Consider the following 19600-nt stretch of genomic DNA (forward strand, 5'->3'; position numbering starts at 1 on the left):
GGGGACCCTCCTCCCTCACCAGGGCCTAGAGGGGCTTCCTGTGCGGTGGGGGAGGGGCCAGGTCCCCCGTGGCCTGGACCCCAGGAAGGCCCTGGGCTGGGGCAGCAGCCTCTGGTCACAGTCACAAGGGAGGCTGGGCCCAGCGGCCCTTATCTTGCCTGACCTTGTGGGGCTGACCACTCCCTCCTTCTGGAAAATGTGGCCCCCCGCCCTCTCGGAGGCCTCTTCCTCCTGAAATCCCGATGATCCTGGGGTGGGGCCTCAGCGCCCAATTCTACCCCTTGGCCCACCCCCCCGGGGTGCCTTCACGGGCCCCAGCCCGCGCCACCTGCCAGACACCTGCCCCTGGAGCCCCCGGGGCATCTCTGACTCAGCAGAGTCTGTGCCTGCCCCCCCGGCCCTCCCCGGAGTCCCGCACACCAAGGGCCCCGTTGCCCAGGCCCCACTGCTGGCCACTCCCAGGCACTCCCGCCCTCCCCCACCAGCTCTACCAATTTGAATTCCTGACCATCCTTCCCTCTGGCCTCCTCCCTAGACCCAGGCCCTGCCCCCAGGCTGGGGGAAGGAATCCTCCCGAGAGATAAGGGCAGGGGGCAAAGGGACACACCTGGGCCCGGCCCCCCCCACCCCCCCCCACCCCCCGCTGCTCTGCCACCAGCTTGCTGGATGACCTCCCCTCTCTGATCCCGCGTTTCTCCATCTGTAGAAAGGGGAAATAATGACACCCCCTGGATAGGGTGGCCTCGAGCATACGTGAGCTGAGGCACATGGTGAGGGCTCCAGAAAGGTCAGTTCTCATTGGGAAGTGCGGTCACCGGGAGCCCCAGGCCAACCCTTTCTGCAGGCGGCGTCGGGTTTGATGTCCGCTCCGCGCCAGGTCGCCAGGTCGGATGCCTGCATGGAGGGCGCGAGGAGGAGTAAGACCTGGTCCGATAGGGGAGGCGGCAGAGTTAATGAGTAATTCCAGGCCATGGGGACTGTGCCTGCGGGCTGTCCGTGCGCCTGGGAGGGGCAGCCGGATCTAATGGGGGCGGGTGGGATGGGGAGGCTGACCCAAGACACGGTGGAGGGCACATTTGAAGGACATCTGGAGTGAGCTGGCTGCAGGCGCCAGGCAGCTGGAACGCCCATTTTAGGAAAAAGGAAACTGAGCAGGAGGGTCCAGGGCTCCAGGTGGCACCCCCTGACCAAAGCACCCTGAACAAGAGATGGTGGCCCACAGGGTCCCTCAGGCTGAGGTCAGTGTCCTGGATGTCCTGAATGGCGGGCACAGCCCGTCGGGAGGTCAGTTACCAGTGGATCGAAAGGGAATTTCCCCGAGGGCCCAGAGCACAACGGGGCACAAAACCCGCAGCAGGCGTCAGGGGCCAGGGCTTCCGAGAGAAGGGGGGCCTCCAAGTTCGGGGCACCCCAGAACAGGCCCGTGGCAGACCCCACCAGCCGCCGGGACTGGGGCAGGCCGGCTGGCCCTGCGGGACTGGCTGGGGTGTCCCTGGTGTCACCACGGCCCCGGGAACCCTCTGTGCCCAGGGTCTGGAGCCAGCCTTGCCTGGCGGTGTGCTTGGTTTCACAAGACCTGAGCTGGCCCAGCGGGTTCTGCCTTAGGTGGAACCCCTGACCTCTGCCCGCCCCAACCCTGCCTCAAAACCCGACCTCCAGAGGGTGAGGCAGGGAGACGGGGTGTGACCAAAAGGTGGGATGAGTGTCACGTGGGCCTCGGAGGTGTCTGTGAGCTTTCGATGTTGTGCCCTCCGTGCTGTGTTGCGCTCATGAAGGCAGATGACACAGAAGGGCTCTGAGACTGTCCAGTTAACATGATGTTTTGAAGATGTGCACTGGCGGAGGGTGGGGGGGGGGAGGTCCCCGAGAGGCAGAGAAGGACGGATGGGCTGCTCCCAGGGGCCCCAGCAGGACAGGGGGCCCCCCGGCAGGTGCGCCTCGGGCAGGGCTGGAGGAGCCCCGCGAGCATCTTCAGGCTGGTTCGTGGGCGCAGCTCTCGCCTCCTCGTTGGTGAAGGGGTGACCCAGGCCAATGCTGTGGGGAGCGAGAGCGGGACACAAGGTCCCGGACAAGAGATGACCGGGGGGAGGGCTGGCGAGGTGCTGAGCCCTGGCCAGAGGCCCCCAGGCAGAAGTAGCTGGCGCCAGGACAGGTCAGTGACCCTCGCTCCAGAACTCTCCGGCCACTGCACATTTGCCTGCTCCATAGCTCCCTCTGCCCTCTGGCCAGCTGGGCTTCCATCGCCCATCCCCTCCTGGGCAGGCCCGGACAGGCTTTGGGCCTCCAGGTCGTCTGGTCAGCCGGGGAAGGGCCCGGGCCCGGCATCCGCTCCTCTCCAGGTGCTCCCCTTGCTGCATCTGCGTGCCTCTCCCTGCCCCTGCTCAAACCCTTCAGGTCCTCAGCACCCCAGGGAGAAAAGAGCTGGGCCCAGGACCATCTGCCCTGCCACCGGCCCCCCCCCGCCCCCACCCCCTGTGCCCTCATCAGCTTTCTTGGTCTTCCTTTGGGTGCTGGCTCTGGGCCACGTGCTCTGTACGTATGACCTGCTCAAACCAACCCTCCTGCCCCAGCCCTGCTGCAGATGAGGGAACTGAGGCTCCGGGAGGCCTCCCCGCTGCCCGCTGGTAGGCTAGGGCTCGGACGCAGGTGGCTGCGCGGTGGCCCTGCCTGCTCCAGCCTGCCAGGCCCTGCGTGTCTCGTTCACTGACTCTTCCTGTGGCCTCGGGGACTGGCCAGTCGCCCCAAGGATGGAGGAAGGATGGCCCCTGTGGGTGCATGCGGACGCGCCAGGGTGCTCTGGGAGAGGGCAGGCAGAGAACAGGGCTGGGCGGGGCCTGAGCCCCAGGCCTGCGGGGTCAGAGAGACTTTCCCTGCACACCCTGATGCAGGTGCGCAGTCCCCAGGGCGGAGCCCTCCGCATGTGCGGGCTGCCCCCTGGTGGTGGCGGAGGAAGCTCCCGGGGACCGACTTGGAAGCCCTTCCAGGAGGGGGGGGGGCGGCCCTCGCCAGCCCCTCCCCCCACCCCACCTGTGCCACTGCCCCCTGAGTTTCCCCAAATGTGCAGGATCACTCACATTCTCACGAGTCAGGGCCTCCGCTGTTCCCGCTGCCCAGGACACCCCCCTCCTCACCTCCCCAGCACCCACGATCAAAATGAGAGCCTTCCTCTGCTGCCCGGGGCCCATGCCTGAGTCTCTCCCAGGGGGTGGGGAGCCCCAGGACGTGATGTAAACCCCTGGAGCCCTGCGCAGGAGCCACACACAGAAGACTGTAAAAAAAAATGCTAGTTCCTGCCTTCAGCACACATTTACTGAGGCCCTACTATGTGCCAGGCAATGAACACACCAAAGAGGTCCCTGCCTCTGTGGGGCTTACATTCCAGAGGGGGCGGGGTGGCTGTAGGGCTGGAACACGGATGGTAGGAAAAACGTAGGTGAGGGACTTCCCTGGTGGAACAGTGCTTGAGAGCCCGCCTCCCAGTGCAGGGAACGTGGGTCCGGTCCAGGAAGATCCCACATGCCACAGAGCAACGAAGCCCGTGCGCCACAACTACTGAAGCCCGCACGCCTAGAGCCCGTGCTCCTCAACAAGAGAAGCCACCGCACTGAGAAGCCCGGGTACCACAACGAAGAGTAGCCCCGGCTCGCCACAACTAGAGAGAGCCCATGCACAGCAAAGAAGACCCAATGCAGCCAATAAAAACAAACAAAACAAAACACCGTAGGTGATATGCCAGGTGTGGGTAAAAGCAACAGAGAAAAACAGAGCAGGGTGGGGGTGGAGGGAGGCGTGGCGGGGCCAGCTCCTGGCCATGGCCAATGGTCGGAGGAGGAGGTTAAGTAAAAGCTGACGGGACAGTGAGGCTGGCATAACTCTCCTTAGGTTACGTTTGTGGCTCCCACAGGATGCCGGCTACTGTACTTCATCTGGGAAGTGCTGCATGAAGGTGCTCTTGTCTTGCTGAATTGCCGTTGCTCTGCCAGTATGTGGGGACCTTACTTGTGCCCCCCCTCAGATTGCGGGGAGCCCACGGAGCCCCCACCCCCGACCGGAGCCCGGGCACCAGGAGGGGCTGGGCAGTCCTCTCTTGCAAAAGCAGCATTCTTGTTCCTCGTGGGCCTCCAGTCTCATCCTGGGTAGTGAGCTCGCAAAGATCTGATGATGTGCAAGATTGTAAAAGCTGAGAGATGCTTGCACACCCGTGTTCACTGCAGCATGGCTCACCAGGGCCCGGAAAAGTGGAGGCAACCCCAATGGATGGATGAATGGAAAAAGAAAATGTGGCCCATCCGTACGATGGAATATGATTCAGCCTTAAAAAGGAATGAAACTGGGCTTCCCTGGTGGTGCAGTGGTTAAGAATCCACCTGCCAATCTAGGGGACGTGGGTTTGATCCCTGGTGCAGGAAGATCCCACATGCTGTGGAGCAACTAAGCCTGTGTGCCACAACTACTGAGCCTGTGCTTTAGAGCCCATTAGCCACAGCTACTGAGCCCGTGTGCTGCAACTACTGAAGACCACACGCCTAGAGCCCGTGCTCTGCAACAAGAGAAGCCACAGCAATGAGGAGCCTGCACACCACCACGAAGTAGCGCCCACTCACCACAACTAGAGAAACCCCGTGTGCAGCAATGAAGACCCAAGACAGAGAATAATTAATTAATTAAAAAAAAACAAAGGAACTAAACCGTGACACCTGCTACAACGTGGATGAAACTCGAGGACGTTATGCTTAGTGAAATAAGCCAGACACCAAAATACAAATATACTGTACAAATCTACTTACACGACGTCCCCAGAGCAGTCACATTGGCACAGGCAGAAGGGAGATTAGAGGTTGAGGGAGGGGGTGGGGAGCTGTTGTGTAACGGGTGTAGAGTTTCAGTTTTGCAAGATGAAAAGACATTCTGGAGGTGGGTTGCACAACACCGTGAGCGTCCTTAGCCCTACGGAACTGTACACTTAACAATGGTTGAGATGGCAAATTTGATGGTATGTATATTTTATCCCAATTAAAAAAAAAAATTGTGAGCTGGCCTGGGTTTCCCCCAGCGCAGCCAAGGAGCCTGTGTGCCCGCCTCCTCACTGCAGAGCCGGGCGGCTGTATGGGAGAGGGGATGCTCGCGGCCCTCGGTGGACAGTTTCCTCCCAGGCCGAGGCCTGAAGCTTCTGCTCACACGTGGGGAGGGTGTGCACCCACCACACGGCCCCCACGCTGGCTCCTGTGTTCTCTGTCCCTTCCTGTTCCCACCTCAGCCCCTGGGGACAGCACGGTGGAGCCCAAGAGACCCCATTCCCCGACTCCCCAGAAAACCTGCCCGTGGCTCCAGTCCTTCCGGGTGGGATGCTTCCAGTCGGTCTCTCCTCCCCCGGGGAAGGTGATGACCTTCCTCTGACAGCAGTGGGGATGTGGGGAAAAGTGGGGCATCACACAGAAGCAGAGAAGAATAAAGACCACCTTTGGTCCCCACCCTCCAGGTGGGGAAGGTCCCTGGAGGACCACGGGAGGAAGCAGCTCTGCAGCCCTGTGACCTGAGACAAGGGGACCCTCTGAGTCTTGGAGGCTCTTCTGTAAACGGGGTGAATGTGGACACGTCCTCCCAGGGAGGCACCTCAGAAGTGAGAAGCGCTGGGGAAAGGTGCAGAGGGGGCCCCCCAGCTGGGAGGCACGGACCCCACCCTCCACAAAGGGCTGACCCAGGGAAACAGTCCACCTGCAGCGACACCCTTTGGGGCCCTGCTTCTCAGCCCTGGCCCTTCGCTGGACCCTCTGAGGCCCTGCCCGCTGATGCTCAGCTGAGCCCCCGCAAAGGGTACGCCCTGCCCCACCCCCGCCAGGGAAACACGTCTGCAGCCCTCACGGGCCCCTGGACAGACAGAGGGGGAGGAGAGGCGGGCTTGTTCCTTGGTTGTGCTGTCACTTTTAAAACATTATTTTTCTTTTCTCTATGAACATTTTAATGAGGAGTTGAACATAAGATAGGAAAATAACATTCTGATCTTTTTTTTTTTTTAAAGAGGCAGCCTTTTCTTGAGATGTTTATACAAGGCAACAGGTGAGTAAGGCTAAGCTCCTAAAGAACGTACTGGAGACAGAGCAGACAAAGGCACTTCTCCAAATACCTGCTGGGCACCAGCCTGCCAGCCTCTCGGGAGCTGCTTGTTCTGCTTGCTGCTGGAAGCAGCTCCGTTCAGACTTAGGCCCCACTGCCCTCGCGGCCAGGAGGCCTGGGACGGCCGAGGGTTCCGAGCAGCGGTGCGTGCAGCAGGCGCTGCCCGTGAAGCGAGGAGGGTCTGGTGGTGGTCCGCGTGTGGGGTGCGGGCGGCCAGAGGCCACCACCCCGGCGGGGAGGTGCGCTCACGCTCCCTGGAGGGACACGTGGTCCAGCAGGTGGGCGGGGACCAGGCCTCTGTGGCCCGCCGACTCCCCGTAGTAGAACCCCTTGTCATCCACAGGCCCATAGACGGTGACCACATCCCCCGCCCTCAGTGACAGCTTGCCCTTCGCCGGGGCCCCTGCCGGCCCGTCCCTGGGGTCATAGTCCAGGGCCGCCACCATGGTCTGTGGAGTCCACAGTGAGGGCCTGCTGGGGCTCCCCTGGGGCAGAGGGAAGGAGCCCTGGGGGCCGCTGAGCCCCCCGAAGTCATCGAGGTGGGCCGCAGAGGGCAAGGGCCCTTGCCCTGGCAGATGCCACCTCTCGCCAGTCCACTCCATGCCTGCGTCCACGTCAGCCACCAGGCGCCCAGGGATGCTGCCCACTTGCCCATGGTGGTCGCCACGATAGAAGCCTTGGGGGCCCTGGGAGCCCCACACACTCAGCAACTGCCCTTTCCGGAAGGCCAGCTCCTCCTCTGCAGCCTCGGGGGTGGCAGACATCCCCAGGGGGTCGTCGTCAGAGAGGGCCGCCAAGAGCTTGGCCGGAGGGCCCACCCTCACTGCCAGCGGTGGGGGGCCACCCCCCGACCTCCTGATGACCTTGCTGGATGGAGCGGGCCGTGGCGCCGAGCCAGGCTCTCGGAGCTGGCCCTCACTCGTGGCCCCCGGAGCCTGACCTCGCCCGCCCCGTCTCCTGGGCTTCTTCCTCTGCTCTCGCCCCTCTGTGCCCCACGGACCCAAGCGCCCTACCTTCTCCTGCAGAATGTCACAGAAGTCAGATACATAGCATTGGCGGCTGCTCAGCTGGGGAGGGGTGAACAACGGGACGTCTTGCGTTTGTCTGAGGGCCTTGTCAAGGGCAGCCTTCTCCTGCCACAGCTCCTTCCCAGGTCCACGCTCAGGGGACGGACGGATGACCCCTGCAGCAGGGCTTTGGCTGGTGCCCACGTGCTGGTAGTGGTTCTCTTCTCCTCCAGACTGGCCCTGGCGCAGAGGTGGCCCGTGGCTCCGGGGACACTTCTGAAAGAGCTGGTCCTTTCTGGAGAACCCCCAGGCCTCTGCGGGCCCCTGGACTTGGCTGCCTGACCGTGCATGTGGACGTTCTCCATCTGAACTGAGTTTGGGCACTGGGGACCGCCTCCTTGGGGATTCTTCGGGGACTGCTTCTAGAAACTTGGCCTGGGGCTCCCCGCAGCTTCCAGGGGCATGGGGGCTGGCCTTGGCCCTCAGGGGAGCCAGCGCCAGGCTCTGAGGGCAGATGGGGAAGGTCCCTCTGCTGGTGGATGGGTCCCTGCAGATGTGGCTAAAGGGAGACGTCTCTGGCAGCTGGAGACAGGTGACACAGTCATGAGGGATCTGAGCTGGCACGGAATCCAGGGACTCCCCGCAGAGTGACATGGTCCTCACCGAGATCTTCTGGCACATCGGGGGCAGCGGGAGCTGGGAAAATTCCAACAGGGTGCTCCCGGCAGTGGCATCCGCCACCTCTGCCACCTTGAGCCCATCGGCATACACAGCGTACCCAGTGACCTGGACTCCGTTGGAGGACCCAGCTGAGTCGATGGTGACAGGGAGCCAGCTGACAGCCAGGAGGCCTGGGGAGGTGTGGGGCTCCACCAGCACGTCCAGCGGAGGATCGGGTGGTCCCGCCAAGGGCGTGTCGAAGGTGATGGTGGAGGACATCGTTTCCCAGCGCACCTGCAGCAAGTCCCAGGGCAGGCGCACCTCCACCCGTGCCTGGTACCTTGTGTCAGGACGCAGGTGGCAGAAGGTGTAGCAGCTCACGCCTGCTGGGGTCAGGGCATGTTCCAGGTCATCCAGGTACACCACGTGGGGGTGGCTGCTGCCAACCCAGGTGATCTCGGCCGACGTGGCCGCAACGCTCTTCAGGCGAAGTTGTGTGGGGGCTGCACAAAGGACCCCGCTGGTTCCCAGAAGAGGTCTGGAGAAGCCCCGCTCGTCCATGCTCTGCTGAGAGCCCAGCCAGCCGGCGCCCGCCCTGGCGTCTGAGAGCTCTGTTACCACTCCTGTCTTGGAGCCCGCCCTCACCATTGGGTGTGGCCCCCTGTCCACTGCTCCCTGGGCTTCCCCAGGTACTAAGCAGTGACCAGTGTCCTCCTTGGAAGCTTTGCCCTGCCCAGCTGGGAGTCGAATGGGGCCAAGGTCAGGGGGTGCGTGGGGCAGGCAGCCCAGGACGTCGCTATCCGGAACCTGCTCCACCAGGTTGGACGGCACCAGCCCCTGCCGGCCATCCTCAAGCTCCCCTTCGTAGAAGCCGTCCTCATCCATGTCCCCAAAGACATACACGTAACCCCCAGCTGTGAGTGGCAGCTCCCTCTCTGCGTGCTCGTTGGGCCCCTCAAGTGGGTTGTAGCTATATCGAGCCAGGAAGATTTTGAGCTTGGGGGTGGCAGGGGCCTCTGAGGCCCCCACTTCCAGGGTCGAGGACACGCTATCGGGCTCCAGATCCTCCACCTTGCTGGCTGTGTCCACGTCCTGAACAGGGCAGGTGGGCACGGTTGCCCACATGGACTCCTCCTCAGAGGAGGAGTTCGACTGGGAGCTGGTTTCCTTGGCCTGGGGCCTGGAGTCCAGAGGTCGGCTGCTTGAGACACTGTCTGGCACTTGGGGGGCGCTGGCTGGCTCCCCGAGGGCAGCTGGATTCTCCAGCAGGGAGCCTTCCTTCCTCTCCTGTTTGTCTCTTCTGGGCTGAGACGATGCTTGGTCCTCGGGCCCTGGCTGCAACTTGGTTTTTCCACTACCTCTCACTTGGGACTCCCCGGCTGGCGGGGCCTCCCAGGGTTCCTGGGGAGGGTGGCCAGGCTGACACTGCAGGGCCCGCATCTCCTCCCGGGCCGCCTGGAGCTCACACAGGGCCTTCTGCAGGTCGTGCCGCAGCTGTTGCTGCCTGTCCTGCCCTCGCGCCGCCTGCTGCAGCAGCTGCCCCGCCAGCAAGCCGGCGGCGTCGCGCTCTTGGCACGCGCGGCCCAGCTGCCCGCGCACGTTGTCGTTCTCGGCCGCCACGTCCCGCGTCCAGTCGGCCTGGGCCTGAAGCCGCGCGTTCTCCTCGGCCAGCCAGGCGCCCCCGCGGAGCGCCGCCTGCAGCTGCGCCTCGGCCTGCTCGCCGCGCCGCCGCGCCGCCGCCGCCTGCGCGCCCAGCTCCTCGCCCTCTCGCCGCCGCGCGCTCAGCTCGCGCTCCAGCGCCCGCACCTGGCGCCGCGCCTCCCCGCAGGGCGCGCTCTGGCCGCCCGCCTCCGCGCGGGCGCCGCCGGTGGCCTGCTGCAGCGTCAGTTGCCTCTGCAGGCGCAGCACCTCGCGCTGGGACTCGCGCTGCATCCGGTCCAGGTCGCTGACGGTGAGCCACTGGGCGCAGGCGGCGCCCCCCCCAGGGAGCGGGGCGCTGCCAAGGCCCGAGGCGACGCGCGTCTGCAGCAGGTGGCACTCCTGCCGCAGCGCTTCGATCTGCTTGTCTTTGGCTAGCAGCGCGCTCGCCTGCTCGGACAAGTCCCGCATGCGCTGGCGGGCGAAGGCCTGGCACAGCTCCAGGCCCGCGCGGCTCTCGCCGGGCACCGGCGCGCTCACAGCCCGCAGGCTGGTCTCCTGCAGCTCGCGAGCCCGGTCCTCCAGGCGCTGCGCGAGGCCGGTCAGCTCCGCGTGCTTCCCCTTGAGCCGCTTCACCTTCTCGTTCGCCTCGTCGGCGAAGCCTGCGCGCCGCAGCCGCAGGTTCTCTTTGCGCAGGCCGGAGCAGCGGCGCGCAGGCACCTGCAGCGCCTCGGACAGCTCCGAGTTCTGCTTCAGCAGCTCGCGGTAGCCCGGGACCGGCTGCAGGGGGGTCAGGGCTTCGCAAGGCTGGCTACTGGACTCTTCCCCTGCTCGCAGGTCGCTAGTCTTCCTGCGCTCCGATGGCGGCGGCGGCGGCGGCGGCGGCGGGGGGCTCGCGGATCCCGGGAATCCCGGGATGGAGGCGTCCGTCGAGGAGGATTCGGGGGCCTTGGGGCGACTCGGGGTGCTGTCGAGCGATCGGGAACGCGCTGGTGCCAAGGAATGGAGGGAGCTGGCGCGCGTGGGGAGCAGGCTGTTCGGGGAGTTGGAGCACGCGACGGGCACCCGGTCGAGGGAGCGGGAGCGCGCGCGGGCGCCCGCGTTCGGGCTGTCGAGGGGTTCGAGTCGACGGGCGGACTTGGCAGAGGTCTCGGGGGGCGGCTCTTCCGAAGGATGCGCGGCCTGCGGGTCGAGGGCGCCTGACAAAGCGGGCTGCCAGCGGAAGTGCTCCAGGATGTACTTGAGGAAGAGCTGGCGCTCCACGTCGCGCGCCTCGTGCAGGTGGCGGATGCGCGAGGCCTGCTCGCCGTGCGTCTCCCAGCGGAGCTGCGCCAGCACTTCCTGCAGGCGACAGTGGCACTGCGCGGCGCCGTCCTCGCGCGCCCCTGAGCGGCCGCAGTAGCCGCGGTTCACCAGCTCCTCGGCCAGCTGGCGCTGCAGCTCCCGGGCCTGGCGCACCACGGCGTCGCGCTCGCGGTGCAGCAGCTGCTGCAGCTGCCGCATCTCGGCCTCCTTCCAGCGCAGCAGCTGCCGGATCTCGGCCTCGCGCTCCCGCAGCACCTCCTCCTGCAGCTGCCGCAGCTCGCGGCTGCGCTGCGCCTCCCACTTGGAGCGCAGGTGGTCAACCAGCTGCTGCCGCTCCCGCTCGGCCTCCTCCCGCAGCTGCCGCGCACGGGCCGCGAAGCGCCGCCGCTCCTCCCGCCCGCGCGCCCTCTCCGCCTCCAGCTCTGCCCGCAGTTTCTCCAGCTCCCGCCTCTGCTCCTCCAGCGCCGCCGCCGCCGCCGCGCCCGGGGTAGCCGGCTTCTTGGATGTCACGCGGCCGCCGCCCGAAGGGCTGGGCGAGTCCTTGGTCATGGTGGTCGCGGCCGGGCCGGACGCCTGACCTCGCCTGGCCCTGGCCGCCCCTCGCCAACGGCCGCCGCCCCGGCCACTGCCAACTGCCCCTCGCGCCCCTTCCGGCTCCCCTGAGGGTCTCCGCGCGACCCTTCCGCCTCTGGGCGCGTTCCCCCACCCCCTGCGGTGGAAGCACTAGCGCGCGCTCCTCTCTCGCTGCCTATTCGGCGCCGGGCTCTCGGCACCTGGGCTGGACACAGCCTATGTCCTTCCTGAGATGCCCACGGATCTCTCTGGCCCCAGGCCTCTCCCTGATCCTGTTACCGTGTCCCTCACAACCCACTCCAGCCCTCTTCCGCACTCTGGGCCAAGGAACCAGTGGGGAGCCTGAGCTGCTTTTCTGGGCCTGGAGAAGGGGGCTCAGTGTGTGGGTCAAGATGACAAATGGGGTGCGGGCAGACCCTGCCTGGCCCTGCCGTGGATTCAGGCGGTGTGGTGACTGGAATCACAAGAGGATATGCCCAAACTCTGGGGGGTGCCCTGGGCTCACCTAGGGGAGGGTGTGTCTGACTCCTGCACCCCCACTCTGCCTCCCCTTCCAAGGAGCCCTTCTGAGGACTTGCATGCATTACCTGTTTAAACCTCCCGTGCCCATTTTACAGAGAAGCCTTGAGCCCATGGCCTGGGCATGGTGTCAGCCGAGATAGGGGAAAAGGGCTCCTTTGAGGACCATAGCCCTGAAATGTGATTTCCTGGTTCGTTTTCACAATCACTCCGAAAGGATGCTCGGAGAGATGAGGGCCTCCCTCACATGGCCCCAAACTAGCAACATCAGGATTCAAGCCTGCAAAATTCTGCCTCCAGATTCCATTGGCACTCTGATGCCCTCTGGCCAACCTCAGGGTCACAGCTAGAAGGACCCCTCCCCAGTCTTTCTCTCAGCCGGGAGCCTCACATTTCACATCTGCAGAAGGAGAGTGAGTGTTCAAGTGGAACCAGCGGTGGGGGCGGCCAGTTGGAGAGGCAAGAAGGGAGGTGAAGGATGGGGCCACCTTGAGGGCCCAGCCTGCCCTTTGGTGTGGTCCAGGAGTGCCAGCGGGCTGCCTGCTTTCCCAAAAGTAAAGCCAAAGGCCCTCATCAGCCCTGCTGGGTTCCCACACCATCTCCCTGGACACAGAACTTTCCATGGCTCTCCAAGGGGCAGCATGTCAGATGGTTAGGGTTGGTGGTCACTTGGAGTCAAATAGTCCTTCAGCTTTTTGAGCCACTCCCATGTTCTCATCTGTAAAATGGGCTAATAATGCAGTTTCCTCCCTTGCTGTGTGACCTCCCAGAGTTCCCTGCTGCCTCTGAGCATTCATTTCCTCTGTAAGGTTTCAAGGAGGGGAGAGTACACATTATGCAGAGCAAGGCTCCCTGGCAGCTCACTGATTTTAATCCTAGTCCCTCTTTCACAGCCAGGGAAACTGAGGTCTACAAGGCAGGGATTTGGCTGAGGCTGGGCAGGGCCCCCATGGTGGAGGCAGCTCAGGTACTCCCTGAGCTCCCTGGGACTCCCTCCAGATGCCTCATGGCAGGTGGGAAGCCTCAGAGACCTGGACGTCCATACAGGGTCTGCCACTTTTTGGCTGAGGGACCATTGCTGGTGACTTCACCTCCCCCAGCCTCTACACAATGGGTGCCTCCCGGGATTGCAGGCACACCAGGACTCTGTTGGCCGAGGGCTGGGTGTATAGTAGGAGCTGCACCAAGGTCTGTGTACGTTCCTGTCTCCCCACCCAGGGCTTGGCCTGGACCTTCACAAGCTTCTTCCAGGAGTCTGAAGAATTCCCCTGACTCAGAGACCTCTGGGCCTTTGCGTGAGTTGTTCTTCCTGCTGTGATGCCAACCTAGCCCGACACAAAAATAACAGGTGCCGTGCTCCATGCTCATTCATGCTCACCAGACATTATTTTTTGTTTGTCTGGCTGCGCCGTGTGGCTTGTGGGATCTTATTTCCTGATGAGGGATTGAACGCAGGCCCTCAGCAGTGAGAGCATGGAGTCCTAACCACTGGCCCGCCAGGGAAGTCCCTGCCACACGTTATTTAAACCACCCATTTGACAGGGGAGAAGTGTCAAGCCCCAGTGGATTAAGGGTTCTGCTCCAGGTGAGAGGCTGGTTAGTGGGTCCCACACAACTCCTGGTTTCGTCTGCTCACTTACTACGAACCTTGTGTTATCCTTTGGCTTCTGCTTAATAATTCCTCCTCCAGGAAGCCTTCCCTGACTCTCCAGGCCGGGCTTGGGGGACCCAGGTCTCTGCAGTTCTGATCACATCACCTGGTGCTTCTCTTTTTGGAGCAGGGAATGTGTCTGATACACATGTGGGTCCTTGCCCAGAGCGGGCTCAGAGGAGGGGTAAGTGAAAGTCCCTCCCTAGAAGGGAGGGAGAGGGACTCCCGGCCAGACAGGCAGGGCACAAAGGGCACATCCTCACCTGGCCACCGGGCCTGTCCGCCTCCCCCATTCAGGGGCGAGCTGCAGCAAGGGTGTGGACCCCAGGCTCTGGGCTGCTCACTGGGGCCTCGGGCAGAGGTATCAGGCTGGACCGGGAGTGAGGCTCAGGTCTCAGCAGAGGTGTTGGTGGGATTGGAAGCTGTGGGACACACACACACACGTGCACACACACACGCACACACGGCGTCTCTTGGCGTGGCCCCCCGTGTGGTTGGGAGCTCAGGAGCCCTACTGAAACCTTGCTCTTCCCTGCCCTTCCTGCCCTGGTGCCACGTGGCTCCTGGGAGATGCGGCTGGACATCTGGTACCCGGCCACTTGCATCCAGTCTTTAATGCTGTGGTCCCATTAGCGGCCCCTCTGCTTCTCAGGGTATGGTGCCAGCCTGGCCCGAAGGCTGCTCTGACGGTGGCTCTACTGCTCTGATGGTGTCTGTTCAGCCACAAGCCACCCCCAGGATCCTCAGAGTGAATTCCCCTCCCCCTCACAGCTTCTCTTCTCTGACCGATCTTCCTGGGTTGCTCCTGGTGCAGGACAGACAGACGGCCCTCTCACTTACACCGTCCTTTCCCAGGTAGGCGGGCAGACAACCCTGACCCCATCTCGCACGTGGGAAAACTGAGGCTCAGAGAAGCACTTGCTGTGTTTATTCAGCACATGGCCCTGTGGGCTCCATCCTTCTTGCTATACTCATGTTTTCCTTTTTCTTTTTTTCCTTTTCTCTGTTTTTTGTTTTTGTTTGGATTTTTGTTTTCTTTTCTTTTGGAGGGGGGCTGCACTGTGAGATTGTGGGATCTCAGTTCCCTGACCAGGGATTGAACCCAGGCGCTCGGCAGTGAAAGCATGGAATCCTAACCACAAGGCCACCAGGGAACTCCCAATCCTCAAGTTTTTCAAACGGGGTTCCCTTGAGCCCTGATGTGCCACGGAAGATGCCATCGGGCAGTGGTGAGTGCTAAGAGCACAGGGAATTTTGGCTCCAGGTGTTCTCTGTGAGAGGAGAGGTGGATGGGGGAGGGGTAGGAGAGATACAGGACGGTCCAGGTGGTCGTGGAACCACGGGGACCCTTGGCACAGCTCTGTTTGACAGAGGCTGAGGTCCTGAGGCTCCACGGGAGTGGGTGGCAGCTGTGGCAAAGCTGGATGGTTGCCTCAGGGTGCTGGGCAGGGATCCACAGCCTGGACATCCGGCCACAGCCCCGAGCAGGGCCGACGACAGTCAGGACAGGAGGGCAGGCTGCCTCCAAGGAGGAGAACCCCCGCCTGAGTCCCCAGGAGCCCGACAGCGCCATCCAGCGGCTGCCTGCACTGGTACCACCCGGGCCCGTCAGGGATTCCAGAGTGCAGTCGAGTGGGTGAGCAAAGCCGGGCTGCCCTGGGGCCCTGCTCCTGCCATCCCACACTCGTCACGTCGCGCAGTGATTGTCCAGTGACCTGCCTGCCGCCCCACGGACTCTGAACTCGGGAGCCTGACTGCTTTCTCTGGGGCTCAGCTTTCTTGCCTAACATGTGAAAAGCCTGTGTTATATGGATAATCTTCCAACTGGGTTCCTGCGGGTCCCGGGGTTCCTGGAAAATACTGTAGGGGTGGGAAGGACATGCCAGAGCTGAAGGGGAGACACTGCCCTTACAGGACACAGCCTCTCATTTGTGTCATTTGTCAGATTCTAAGGAGGATTTTGGTTTAACAGTAGGTTTTTTTGGAGGTGTTTTTTTTTTTTCTTTTGATGTGGACCATTTTTTAAAATCTCTATTGAATTTGTTACAATATTGCTTCCGTTTTATGTTTTGGTTTCTTGGCCCCAAGGCATGTGGGATCTTAGCTCCCTGACCAGGGATTGAACCCACACCCCTTGCATTGGAAGGTGAAGTCTTAACTGCTGGACCACCAGGGAAGTCCCTAACTGCTGGACCACCAGGGAAGTCCCTCATGGTGGCTTTTGTCTGTTTGTTTTTATTAATTTATTTATATTTATTTACTTATTTATTTTTTGGCTGCATTGGATCGTCGTTGCTGTGTGCAGGTTTCCTCTAGTTGTGGAGAGTGGGAGCCACTCTTTGTCATGGTGTGTGGGCTCTCATTGCGGTGGCTTCTCTTCTAGAGCACGGGCTCTAGGTGCATGGGCTCTACGTGGCACGTGGGCTCAGTAGTTGCGGCGTACGGGCTTAGTTGCTCAGCGGCATGTGGTATCTTCCCAGACCAGGGCTTGAACCTGTGTCCCCTGCATTGGCAGGTGAATGCTCAACCACTGCGCCACCAGGGAAGCCCCCCAATGGTGTTTTGAAGAGGTGTGCTGGGACTTTCCTGGCGGTCCAGTGGTTAGACCTCAGCGATGCTTCCAGTGCAGGGGGCATGGGTTCCATCCCTGGTCAGGGAACTAAAATCACACAAGCTGCATGGCGTGGCCAAAAAAAAAAAAAAAGGTGTGCTGCTGGCAACAAGCTTGAGAACCTCTGGGCTAGACACCCTCCTGTCTATCACGGGCACGGACACCACTGCTCTGACACCCTGTGGTGCTACCGGTCCTGAGAGGGGACACGCGCCCCCCCATGCCTGGCTCCACCCCACACCCCCAACGCTGTGCTCCCGTCTGTGACCTCTGGGCCCTGTGGTCGTGGGTCTGGGGTCCTGGGATGCTGCTTCTCACCCCTCCTCTGCCACTCACGCCCTGCACTTCGAGGAGCGTGTGGCCCTGGGCTCCATCCTGAAAGTCCCCTCTGTGGCCACAGCAGCCCCAGCCTTCCAGCACACTTCTCTTATTTGTGGGTCAGCAGGGTGTTTTCTGTCTGTACTCTCAGGTCTCTTCAGCATCTGAAACAGCGCCTGGTACACGGTCCGAGCTCAGTGAACACGCGACTGAAGGAGAGGGAGGCAGGCCGCCCAGACGTGGCCTCTGTCCTCGCGGAGTTTACCGCCCGAGGGCAGACACAGGCATTAAACACAAACGTGGCAGAGGAACACAGTGAACGCACTTGGAGTGTGGGCCAGTGCTGGGGGCGGGGGGTGCTCACGGGGAGAAGGACCCCCCCCCCGGGCCGAGGCAGGAGAGTGAGGGCCGCCCAGCGCCGAGACTGGATAACAGGCAGAGAGACCCGCAGGGCCCTTGGCCCCTCGTGGTCTGTCGTGGGCCTCCTGTACCCGAGGAGGCACTGCGGCTCAAGGGGGGAGGGTCCCTCAGCCGCAGCCCACCCAGGGCTTCCTGCTCCGGAGCGCGTGGGAGGCCTGGCGCCCCGGGCGCCACCTCTTCCTGGATGGATGCGTTCTCCGCCTCCACTCCTGGGCCCTGCGGCCTGCTCTGGCTGGTCCACAGCCGTGCAGGTGGGCAGGGCAGCGTGGGCCAGCTTCCAGCTCTCTGGCTGGGCGCCGCCCCCCCACCCCCCAGCCTGCCGGGCTGGCCTCTGGCCCGGCAGCCCTGGCCCTGGGACCCACACGTGTACCCCTGCGAGTGGCCAGCCACCGCCACCCTCCACCCCCACCCCCACCCCGCACAGGACAGGCCTTGTCCCTGAGGACTCCCCACAGCCGGGGAGGCTGGCGCTATCCTTTCCAGGGGAGGAAACGGCCCGGGCCTGTGCAACCCCAGCCTGGGCTCTGAACTGGTGCCGACAGAGCCTGCCTGCGGGCTCCGGCCGCCCGGGGGCCATTGGAATCCCCCAGCTGCTGCCTCCCGAGGACCCCGTGGGGCTGCCGGCAGCATCCGGACTTGCAGCTGCTTGCCATTGCCAGGACAGACCCGTCCTCTGTCTTCCGCATCTGCATTCCCCTTCACTCTGGGCTATTCAAACCACCTTCCTTCTTCCGCAGCCTGAAGCCCGAGGCCTTGTCCGTCCCCCACTGACACCGGCGGCAAGACCTTTCGTCCAGTCACTTGGCCATTGCTCTTGGTCCGAGGACAGTCTTTCCTTCATCAAATGTTGGCTGAGCACCCAGTGTGGTCCGGGCAGAGAGTGAGGGGCAGGCACCGTGTTAATTTCTTCATTCATGAAGCACAGAGATCCTCCAATGAGGTCTGTAAAGGGAGACAGGAAGGAAGGATGGAAGGAGGGAGGGAGAGTGGGTGGGGGGAGAGCAGGGAAGGAGGACAAGAGGGAGCCCTTTGAGTTGGCTGAGTCTCCCAGACCTTGCCTTACCCCTCACCGTCCGGGAGCAGGCTGGACCTTCTGATAGCCTGGGTGCTGAGAGAAGCTTGACTGACCCTTTGAGGCTGTTTCCTCCTCTGTCAACGGGGCTGCAAGAGTTCTGAGCTTGGAGGGAGTTTGGGGGCGTCAGAGGAAGGCTTGTGCGTTTGCACCGGCGGGACCCAGCACACTGCAGGCTGTCCAGTTCCCCAAGCAGGGAGGTGCGTTGCGTGCTGAGACCCGAAGGCACTTGCAGAGGGACAAGGTGGTGTTAGGGGAGGGAAGGACAAAGGCATCTTGGGTAGGGAGGGCAGTGCAGCCAGTGGCCAGGGCACTGGCTGTGGGCAGAGAGAAATGCAGGATGAGAGGCTTTGGGCCAGCAGAAGGAGGTCAAGGCAGAGCCTCACTGCAGGGACCACACTAGGGTCTACCCCTGGAGCCCCCTTCCCTGCTGGGAGAGGCAGGGCAAGCTGCTTCTCTCAGAGCCTCAGCTTCCTCCCTGTGAGACAGAACATCTGAGCACACGGCTCTGTGGTGCCAATGAGCTCGCTGGCGGGTGTCCACGTCCAGCCCAGGGCCCAGCACCCCATCAGCCCCATGGAGTGTGAGTTCCATTGCCAAGCCCCTGCCTTGGCTGAGGCACTCTCTTCTCCCTGCAACACCTCCTCCCGTCCTGGGTGCCTCCCCTGTCCTCTGAAGGGGCCGTCTGAGCCTGTGTGCCTCACAGTGATGAGCCCCTGAAGGCTGGGGCTGGTATCTTCCTCCCTGAACCTGGAGGTGACCAGGGCCTGTGCTGATGGAAGAAGGAGCAGCAGGTGGCGAGTCTGAGCAAAAGGGCCTGGATCCCAGAAGGAGGAGGGAGAGGAGGAAGAGGTCACTCTTTTTTTTTTTTTTTCCCTGGCTTATGGGATCTTAGTTCCCCGACCAGGGATTGAACCCAGGTCCTTGGCAGTGAAAGCGCAGAGTCCTAACCACTGGACCGCCAGGGAATTCCTAGAAGAGGTCACTCTTGATGGGAGGCTCAGGGAGGTGGCACAGAAAGGTCAGGTCTGGATGAACAGGGTGGCTGAGTGGAGGGAGCTGGTGTGACCAGAAGCCAGGCCTACTATGGGGAGCGATGAAGGTTTAAGAGCAGGAGAAGGGCCCCCAAGTCCAGGTGGCTTTCGTACTAGACTGTGTGGTTGTCTAACTATGGCCCTCTGCTGCCCGGGGCCTCAGTCCCCCACTTGCAAAGGAGCCATCTTGCCGTGGGGGTGGGGATACAGGAGACGCCACCGCAAAGGGCAGGTCTTGGCACCCTTCCCAGTCCCATCGTCTATTCCCCGGTTGGCGTGGCGAGGTGAACGGTGTGTACTGTGCTTCCTCAGCTGGCCTGGAATTTCTTCAGGGCAGGGTCCTCTCCTCTCATTGGCAGTTCCCAATAGAACTGTAGTCTTTCATTCACTTGGGCCCATTCATTACTGGGTCCCGTGCACAGGAGGACCACGCAGTCAGTTCCTAGACCAGACTCGCAGCTCCACCGCGGCTCTAGGGAGGTAACTGATGGAGTCCCTCATACATATGCCAAAAGTTTTTTGTTGTTGTTGTTTGTTTTGTTTTTTGTTTCTGGCTGCACCACGCAGCATGTGGGATCTTAGTTCCCCGACCAGGGATTGAACCCAGGCCCCTGGCAGTGGAAGCCTGGGGGCTTAACCACTGGACCGCCAGGGAAGTCCCACATTTGCCAAATGTTT

At 62.5% G+C, this 19600-nt stretch overlaps 1 protein-coding gene across 1 annotated transcript; it reads right to left on the bottom strand.

Moving 5' to 3' along the window:
- Positions 1 to 6198: 6198 nt before the first annotated feature.
- Positions 6199 to 11273, bottom strand: LOC130858832 (RIMS-binding protein 3A-like). Its single transcript, XM_057745878.1, is given in 2 exon segments — positions 6199 to 6302; positions 6305 to 11273. Coding segments are annotated over 2 exon segments (5073 nt in total).
- Between the last annotated feature and the right edge of the window lie 8327 nt (positions 11274 to 19600).

Source organism: Hippopotamus amphibius, chromosome 8, assembly GCF_030028045.1.
Source record: "Hippopotamus amphibius kiboko isolate mHipAmp2 chromosome 8, mHipAmp2.hap2, whole genome shotgun sequence".
In the NCBI taxonomy this organism is placed as follows: Eukaryota; Metazoa; Chordata; class Mammalia; order Artiodactyla; family Hippopotamidae; genus Hippopotamus; species Hippopotamus amphibius.